Here is an 8,805-nt window from a genome sequence, read left to right as displayed (position 1 = left end):
TGCGAGTTGCTCGCTCGGTGCTGTGGACTGGGGGAGCCAGCTGGGACCCAGGGGGATGCTGCCTGTGGCTGGTCCCTGCCTTGCCCTGGCATTGGGTGCCAGGACATGCGTTGCTCCAAAGAAGCTGCGATACAAAATGCTTTTCTGAAACTCTTTTCAGGTAAAAGAAACTGTCTTTGAAAGAAGTCATGGGGGGAAGGTCAGTGGCAAGTGTGGCATAGAGCCTTATCTGTCCCTTGGGGAAGTTTTTGTTTTGGAGAGGAGCCACTTCCAGAAGACAGGATGGCCCATGGCATTTGCTGAGACTTTTGGGCTCCTGCTGTTTTATTTTGTGGGTTTGTATCTATAAAACAGACCCCACCTGTGAATTCAGCTATCAGGACTAGTGTGTGTGCAGCAACCTGCCAGGCTGTGGGTGCCCTCCACATCGCAGCACCTACAGCAGCCTTTGGGGAGTCTGATACAGAGTCTAATGCCCCACTATCCTGAGATACTCAGCAGAAGGCAAAAAAAAAAAAAATCAGACAGGGATGCCCATTCTTGTCCTCCCCACCCTGGGGATGGGGGCGACATGGCCCAGCCTGGTACCTGCTGTCCTTGTCCCTGGACAGCTGGAGCCCACCCCTCCCTGCTCAGCTTGACACCTGTGGGCAGGGAGCTTGTTGGAAACAGCTCGAAACCAGCTGCTCCAGAGCCACTGTGCTGCTTCACCAGAGGTAAGGAAGGAGCTCAGGGAGGGGGTAAAGCCTTGGTAGGCTGGATACTGCTCTGGATAAAGGCAGTGTGGGGTCATCCCACATGGTGCTGGCCTCAACGTGTCAGACCAGTGAGGTGGTGTCCACTGTTCCCTTCTGGGGACAGTCTTCTTGGGAGCTATTGTTTTCAGCCCCATTTCTGCTGGGGTTTTTCCCTGCTTGGTTCTAGCTCTGGATCTGAAAAAAAAATAATCCAAGTTGCCATCCCCAGGGGAGGCAGCCAAGGGGGTCTTCACTGAGCACATTAGTCATTAGCAGAGGCTAATACCCAGCAGATAAATGGAGATGTGCCTAATGAGAACACAGTGAATAACTCCTCCTGCCCCTGCCCATACCTTAGTTATAATGCTGTGACGGTCTGTGGGAGCCGTTGTCCTTCTCCTTGCTTTGTGCTCGCATTTGGCCCTTGACTCAGCTTGGAGAAAGCTGAATGAAAAGTGCTGAGCCTTTGTTTGCAGCCTGTTTTAGATACTCAGGGTGCTCAGTGCTGAAGGGAAACATTTGTTGATGGAAAATAATGGATTTTATTGACTTCCAGAGAAAGAAGAAAAAAAAAAAAGAAATAATTTCATTGTGTTTGGGAGTTTGGAGTTTTAGCCAAGATGCTCTGGGAGATGATGGAGGGGATGAATAGTCTGGGCAACTTGCACAAAGCACAGAGGTTGTCGCTGCTTGAAGGGCAGGCTCGGGGCAGCAAGGCTCTGCCTGGCATCTTGGTGCTGTGCTGCTGCAAAAGGACTGATGGTGTGGTGTCTCCCCTGGCCGCAGGTACTGGGATGAATTTCACACGTGTGCCCTGACAGCGCTCTGGGAGTGCCAGAAGGAAGCAGCGGCAGTCTGGGAGATGCTGAGGAGAGAGTCTCAAAAAATCAAGTTTCAAGGCAGCTTGTTTGACCTCTGCAGCCCTAGCACAGCCCAAAGCTTTGCCTGGACCCACGTTCCCAACATTTCCATCCTCAGTATCCCCCTCATCGTGACTTGGCTCAACTTATAAACTGCAGCTCTGTATCACAACAAAGGTGGTGGCAGTGTGTGTGAGGTGGCATCTTTCTGATCATTTTTCCAAACCTTTGAGCAACACACTGTGTGGCGCTTGGCGAACACTTGGCTCTGTCCTGCGCCTACGAGATGTGGAAGAGCTTGGCAGCATCTCCTGAGTTTTGCTATTTCTCTGTAATTTGGGATAACACCTGTCCCCTTCTGCCTCGAGGCACAGGCACGGATCTGGCTGACTGCAGAATTTGGAAACTTGTAGGTACAGGGCAGAGGATTTGGGGAAAAGTGATAAATTGGTTGTGAATGCTGGATTCTTTTGCATTCTTCTATGGCCACTGGAAGGAAGCCTGTTTACTTTGCTGATTCTTTCCACCAGATCAGCTCTCCAGATTTTTTATTTGGGCACTGAAAACAAGATGGGCATTATTACAACTGATTTGTGATGTGCAGGGGACTGTGTATGTCCTGTCAAAGGCAGAAAGGAGACCTGACTGCCCTGTATTGGCCTTTTTTTCTTTGAGGACATGGCTGAAGAATAATCATAGGTGCATGACCTCTTCTCTTGCACACACCTGGATTCCTGAGTAACTCCTGTTTTATGTGTAAATCCCTTCTCTACAGAAGGAGAGGGCAAAAATATTTGGAGGGAGTGTCAAGCTAGCATGGCAAAAAGGATTTATAGCAACTCTTTTGCTTTAAAGCTTTCTCCAAAGGTACCTGTAAGCAGCTCTGTGGGTGGCAGTGTGCAATTCCAGAGCATTAAAGTTTGTTGTAGAGCCTACAGCATGGTAGAAGTTATTTGTCCTGCCTCCTGTTCGATAGCAGTCTCTTATTGCCCTCTTTGTGGCTCAGAGTGTTGTTTAGTTTTGCAGCTTCAGTACAAGCATGTAACTACTTGCAACAGAGAGGTGCTTGCAAGTGATTTCTGGGTATGTTAGAAAAACTCAGCAGTGTTTTTGGTCAGTATGATGCAATTCTGTGTTTTAAGGATGCTAATGAAGCTCTGCACCCTGCCTGGCTGCACAGGGCCAAAGAAGCCATGGTGACACAGCTTGGGTCTGTAACCCGTTCCTGTGAGGGTCTCGGGGCAGTTCCTCACTAAGAGGAAGCACAATGAGTCCTGATAGGACCTTCTACTGCTTCTAATGTGTTCCCCACATGGTCCTGCCACCCTGAAATGGGGAAGGAGCTGGTCATCTTCATGCTCTAAACTATGGCTCAACTGCTGGATGTGGTGGTAAACTCCATGTTCTAATAACGGGACTCAGCTGTCTTTCATCAGATCTGAAATTTCCATGTTCAACAATGATGTATTTCAGCCTGACTTTCCTAGATCTGTCACGCATCACTTTGGCTGCTGCCACAGATTGTCGGCCCCTTAATAGGGCACCTGCTTTGTCTTCAGCAGGGGCAGGCAGCTGCTAACAGCGAAGGATAGCCCTGTGTGGAGCTGGGGAAGCTCAAGGCTCCTCATAGTCCTGAGAAGCATTGAACAAGGACCTCACGCTGATGGTTTGAGCGTAGGCACAGCAGTAGATACCACCAGCCATAAATGGATCAGTAGGTTCTGAAACAGTGTCCCCAAACCTGAAAATGTGCTTTACAGTGTGAGCAGGGGATGTGGGGCCCTGCTAGCCCCAGAGATCCCACTGGATGCATTACAGGCACGTGGAAAAGCTTCTCCTACAGCGAAGGATCTTTTTACCAACAGTGGTGTTGGGCTTTTTAATGATGGGTAACGTGGCTCTCCTTTGGCATTCACGTGTTCTTCCTCTTACCTTCTGTATCACTTAACGCTCTGTTCCTGCAGCAGCAGGAGGGAACAAATAAATTGAGGCAAATTCCAAGAAATAAGTCAGGGAGGAGCAGCTGGTGTTCAGACAGCAGTTCAGTGCAAGGTACCTAGGCTTTCAACAGACAACAGGGTTGGTACTTACGTACTTGGCATCTCGGGCACAAAGCCTTAACATAAGTAGTGGAGAAAGGGTAAACCAGAGCACTGCAGAACCTGGAGTGAACTACTCAGCTGCTTCGGTTCTTCTTCTTATCCTGATGCAACAGCAGCATATGCTGTTTGATTCTGTTCCCCCCTCCCCTGCCTGTGGTTTGTAGCTGGGGAAAGCTGAAGCAAGTGGGTATCGTGTACAACCAAGGCTGGAGTCTTTTTGGATCTAAATCCTGTACCTGCTCTTCATTTAGGTTAGGTGTTTAATGTCTTTAGGAAAACAAATAAGCACAGTCCTCCCAAATCCCACAACCCTTAGCTTGTCTTTGGATTTGGCATGTTCCTCTCTGTTAAAATTTTCTACTTTTAAATAGCTTTGGGAAGGGGAATGTAAAAGTCTCAGCAGAGATCTCCAAGAAGTCGTCTTTTTGCAAAACCATGTATGCAAATGGCTAGCTGACACTACCACTGTCTCTAAGAAGAGCAGGTGTTGAGGCATATCTTCCCTGGAAGCAAATCCCTCAACTCTATTGCACACAAAACCCAAAGAGTCATTAAGAAACAATGACCATCTGCCACCATTCTGGTATGGAGCAGCAGATTTCTTTAAAGCCAAAGGTGCTCCTAAATCTGACTGAAAGCATGTGAGTGAAAATTAGGTCTCACAGTATGGGAGTGATGAGTTTCAGAAGCTCCCTCCTCAATCAATATTTCATTTTTAGCAGAACTTCCCCTATGACTAGGACAATTACAGTAGTTTTCCTTTAAAAAAGAAAAAAGTAATATACAAATTCAGTCCTCAAAGGCAAAGTCAGCAGACTTTCAGACAGAATTTCTAATCCTACAGCGTACTTCATGCTGATGCAGTGCAGCTCATTGGATGTCCTGCAGACTCTGCGTTAAGTCCGCATTTGTCAAGGATTCTTCTCGTGGCCTTGCTGAGTGTCTGCAGATACAAAGCTGTACCTGGACTTCACACACACACTGCCCCCCTGCTCCTGCAAGGGAGGTTGCTGAAGCAGTTACAGCATATCTCATGTATTCAGAAAGAAAGGAGGTAAGTGTTCCTCAGTCCAAAGTTTTCATCCCCGTTCTTACAGGGGAACAAAGCACCTCTTTAATATGGTCTCACAGCAACTCTGGGATCAGCTGCCCATTCTCCTTTAAGAAATAGGATGAATGTGGCTTTCCCTCTGCTCTCTCATATTCACTGTAATTAGTCTTCTAGCTCACATTTGCCTTAAGACCACCCCTGAAGAACACAGGAGTTCACACTGTGCTTTGGTGTGGTGTTAAGCCTTGAATTAAACCTGCAAACTTTCCCCGTGCAGGTTTGGGATGTTCTTTCTCAATAATAGCAACAAAAAGCAGTAGTGGACAAAATGACTCTGAAACAGCCTTAAAATATGACTGCCATCAAGCCAGTGTTTGTCAGCCCTGAGGCAGAACGTGCCTTCTGCTGTGTACCCTGATCCCAATTGCATGCACACTCGCTGCCCTTTTCTGAAGGGAGATACTGGCACCTACTGGAAGACCAGTTTATATCTAGGCTGAAGGTGACTGGGAGAAAGGCAAATGTCCTTATATGTAAGAAATGAGCAGATTTTGAGAAGGGATGAACTGTGTTGCTGACTGCACAGCAGAGTTGCAGGGGAAGCCCTAGGAAGTGACCTCTGGGTGGCCCTCCAGCAAGTGTTGGCTCCTGCCCAGAAAAAACTTGGGTAAACTCTTCCATCTGAAAGACTGCTGCTGTTTAAAATTCTGTTTAAAGGTTTTTTTGGTCAGGAATAGGTCCTGGCAAAATCTCAGGATATAAAAAGTTCTGTCTAAACAAACGTAACTGGCAATCCTCCTCTGCAGCAGACTGGCCAAGTATTTATAACATCAGGATGTTATCCTGCCTCAATTTATAGTATCTGAATGTGAGAGCAGGAATTGAAATACAGCTCCCCCAGCAACAAAAGAACAGCTTCAAAGAGTTTATCAATTTCTGCATCTCAAATCATCCCACTTTTCAACAAGCTGAATTAGCAAATAATTTATGCAAATTAACACTTAAAAATATTAACATACAAAGGAAAATTACTGCAGCAAGATGCTGCACAGGAGAAAAATCTGTCTTCAGAACTGGCTCTGCCCTTGTTTGGGCTCGCACAAACTGGCCATCCCTCAGCAGAAACCAGGCAGGATGCAGGTCTGCTTGCTTGGACTGTGGGGTCTGGTGGAACCATCCAGCTTTGGCCCTGTAGCAGTAAGGTGTTGTTCCTGCCTGCCCACAGGTGATGTTTATTTAAAGTGCCTCTAAATAAAGGCACATCCTGTTACTTTGAGAAACAAGCAGCAGTCTCTCACTTAACTAAACATCACCTCTACCAGACCAGATCTGTTGCTAGACTTCTGAAGCCTGACTGGAAGACTCAGACAAGTGGGAAGGGCAGCGTGGCTCCAGGACACCTTTGCAGGCTTCCCCAGGACAGCTTCAGCCTTGGGCTGAACACGTGGAGACCTTGGACTGCTGACACTCCTCCTGAAGCGAGGATTATGCTGGCTGACTTCCTAAGACAGCACTCACTGATGCCTTCATTTCAGAGCAGAGGTATGAAATACTTATTGTAGGAAATTTTACGTGCCCTAGACAGTGGACATCTTCCAGCCATGTGTTCTCTGGCTGTATCCTTCTGGTGCCATGATACAGACACTCATGGTATTTCTGGAAGTGCTCAGCTTCCCAGGAGAACTATAACACGCTCACAGCAACATAATATTTTTATTATTACAAAAGATTTCTTCAGCAAACTGCTGTCTGACATCTGTGTATTAAACATGGAAACAGCAAACAAACCCATCTAACGTTATAGGTTATTGAGGGTCTCAGCTGGTGATTCAGGTAAGTACAACTATCTTCTTTCTCCCCATCCATTCACTTCCTTGACTTTTTTTCCAACCAAAGCCTAAACAAGTTACAGATTGGAAGCGGCAGCTCCCAGCCCCACTGCTCACTGTGCCAGCTCCCGCAAGAAGAGCTGACCACTGCATTACCCACATAGGGCACTCCCACATTTGTTAAATTCCAGATGCTCCTCACGCATCAAGTCTTGCTACCTGGCTTTTAACAGTCTCATGAGTGAAGAGTGTAAGAGCACACTCACCATACAGTCATATTAAATGCTTTGTGTTAACAAAATAAACATCTGCTCCTCCTCCGTTGCTGGCTGATGCCAGAGGAGATGCTCACACTCATGCAGTCACCAAGGTCCAAAAAAAAAAAAAAAGTCTAAACAGACCTGCTGTGCTTCTTCAGTGATGATTCTCAGGCATTAGACGCACTTGTGCTGGAAACAATGACATAATGCAGCATGTTGTTGCCAGAGCGAGTCTATACGTTGGATTTGGGGGCAGAATTGAGGGGGATTTCTCTGAGTTCTATCCTCATGCAGAGGTACTCCCCAATGGCAGCCATCAGCGCGGTGCACACAATGTGCACCAGCCACCACGTCAGGGTTGAGGGAAAGTGCGAGTTATAAATCCAGCAGCCCAGAAGGTGGAAGAAGTGAACGGTGACTGTGAAATCCAGGCACTGCTTTCCTCGGCGGATGAAGTACAGCAAGCCCAGAGCACTGCAACATAAAGAGAGGGATTAATAAACAAACTGTGCCAAGCCTATGGCAAAGGGGATACAGCAAGAGCTATCAGCAGTTGTCAGTGCTGATTATTTATTGGTTTAAGACTTCTTAGATGTTTTAAAGATAGGTTGTTTCTGACCTCTCTCCTGGCTGCTGCAGCAAGACTTACATGCTTACAGCTTTTTAATTATATGATCACAGGGAAATGAGCTTTTAGTGCAGAGACCCAGGCAGGAATTTTTAAACTATCTCCCCCAGTAATCTTTGCCCAGTAGCAGGGGCAAAATACGTTCTTATTTATAGATCAGTGTTTGCTGAAATCCATTAATTCTAACTTTCAGTACAATCTCTCACAGAAGCAAATCTCATTCCCAGCTGGGAAACTGAGGCAGGGAAGTAAAATGACTTATCCAGGCTCTAGAAAGTCAGGAGTCAGCAGTTCCCAACTGCCCTCAGCAGACAAGCTCAGCCAGGCACAGGGCTTTCAGGAGATGTTTTGAGAGAGGCAATACGTCACGCTGAATTCACTTAAAAGTTTAATGTTAAGGAAGAACAAGACATGGGTGCTCCAGCTAGTTGCTGACTTACCAGGTGAGCGCATTGAGGATGAAAGCCATCATGGAGAGCCTCCCCGGCGGGGTTGAGAAGCCTAAAATCTACACGGGACTATTAGTAGGAAACCGCGGCACGAATCACAGCCCACAGCACGTAATCTCCTCCCGTGGCCCAGCCACATCGGTGCGGCCCTGCGCTGATTGTGAGCTATAAGAGGAGCCTGAGCAGTTACGGCAGTCCTTCTAAGAGGTCCGTCTCTCTGTCTGGGGGTACCTATAGAAAAGGGACAGGTCTGTTTCTCTACTGAGGGAGGGTGTGGAGCGCCCGTGTCTCCGTACTGGGGCTACCTATATGGGGGGAGTTCTTTATACTGGGGGTACCTATACAGGGTGTCTGCCTCTACACCGGGGGTACCTATACAGGGTGTCTGCCTCTACACCGGGGGTACCACCTGTTCAAAGGGAGGGGTCTGCCGCCACACTGGGGGCACCAACACAGGCAGCGGGTCTGTCTTTATACCGGGGGGCAGCTACGTGGGGTGGGAGAGGTCTGCCTCTATCCCGGCGTGCTACCGACGGCGGGGGGGGGTGAGCTCTCTCTAACACTGGGGAACGCCTACACGGGGAGGGGGGTCTGTCTCCCCCAGGGGAGCCCCCGAGCAAGGCCCACCCCCTCCGCCCCAGGAGCCCCTGCCCACGGCGGCTCCCCCAGGGCCCGGGCGGGCCAGCGCCCTCACCTCGTCGCTGAAGACCTGGTGGAGGGAGGGCCCGGTCCTGCCCAGGGTGCCGAGGAGGGCGAGCCAGAGCCCGAGCGAGCTGTAGTAGCCCGCCTGCAGCAGCACCATCTGCGCCACGATCAGCGCCGGGTCCCACACGTAGCTGCGGAACTGCGCCGCCATCGCCCGCCCGCCACAGCGCGCCGGAAGTGGCGG

At 48.7% G+C, this 8,805-nt stretch overlaps 1 protein-coding gene across 1 annotated transcript; it reads right to left on the bottom strand.

Moving 5' to 3' along the window:
• Positions 1 to 6,279: 6,279 nt before the first annotated feature.
• On the bottom strand, positions 6,280 to 8,793 carry SYS1 (Sys1 golgi trafficking protein). Its single transcript, XM_010569718.1, has 3 exons — positions 8,611 to 8,793; positions 7,908 to 7,975; positions 6,280 to 7,313 (listed from the first exon to the last, which is right to left on the bottom strand). Exons 1-3 carry the CDS (start codon positions 8,770 to 8,772, stop codon positions 7,073 to 7,075), a joined length of 471 nt encoding a protein of 156 aa, XP_010568020.1. The 5' UTR covers positions 8,773 to 8,793; the 3' UTR covers positions 6,280 to 7,072.
• Positions 8,794 to 8,805: the final 12 nt, after the last annotated feature.

Source organism: Haliaeetus leucocephalus, unplaced genomic scaffold (genome assembly GCF_000737465.1).
Source record: "Haliaeetus leucocephalus isolate CR32 unplaced genomic scaffold, Haliaeetus_leucocephalus-4.0 Scaffold273, whole genome shotgun sequence".
NCBI classification, from domain to species: Eukaryota; Metazoa; Chordata; class Aves; order Accipitriformes; family Accipitridae; genus Haliaeetus; species Haliaeetus leucocephalus.
Note: the sequence above shows the minus strand (reverse complement) of the source record. Positions and strands in the feature narration are given on the sequence as shown.

Coding starts and splice junctions, on each gene's coding strand:
- SYS1 (XM_010569718.1), bottom strand. CDS start 8,772: ATGGCGGCGCAGTTCCGCAGCTACGTGTGGGACCCGGCGCTGATCGTG. Junction 7,976..8,610: donor ACCAGGTCTTCAGCGACGAG/GTGAGGGCGCTG, acceptor AGTCCCGTGTAG/ATTTTAGGCTTCTCAACCCC. Junction 7,314..7,907: donor ATCCTCAATGCGCTCACCTG/GTAAGTCAGCAA, acceptor TTTATGTTGCAG/TGCTCTGGGCTTGCTGTACT.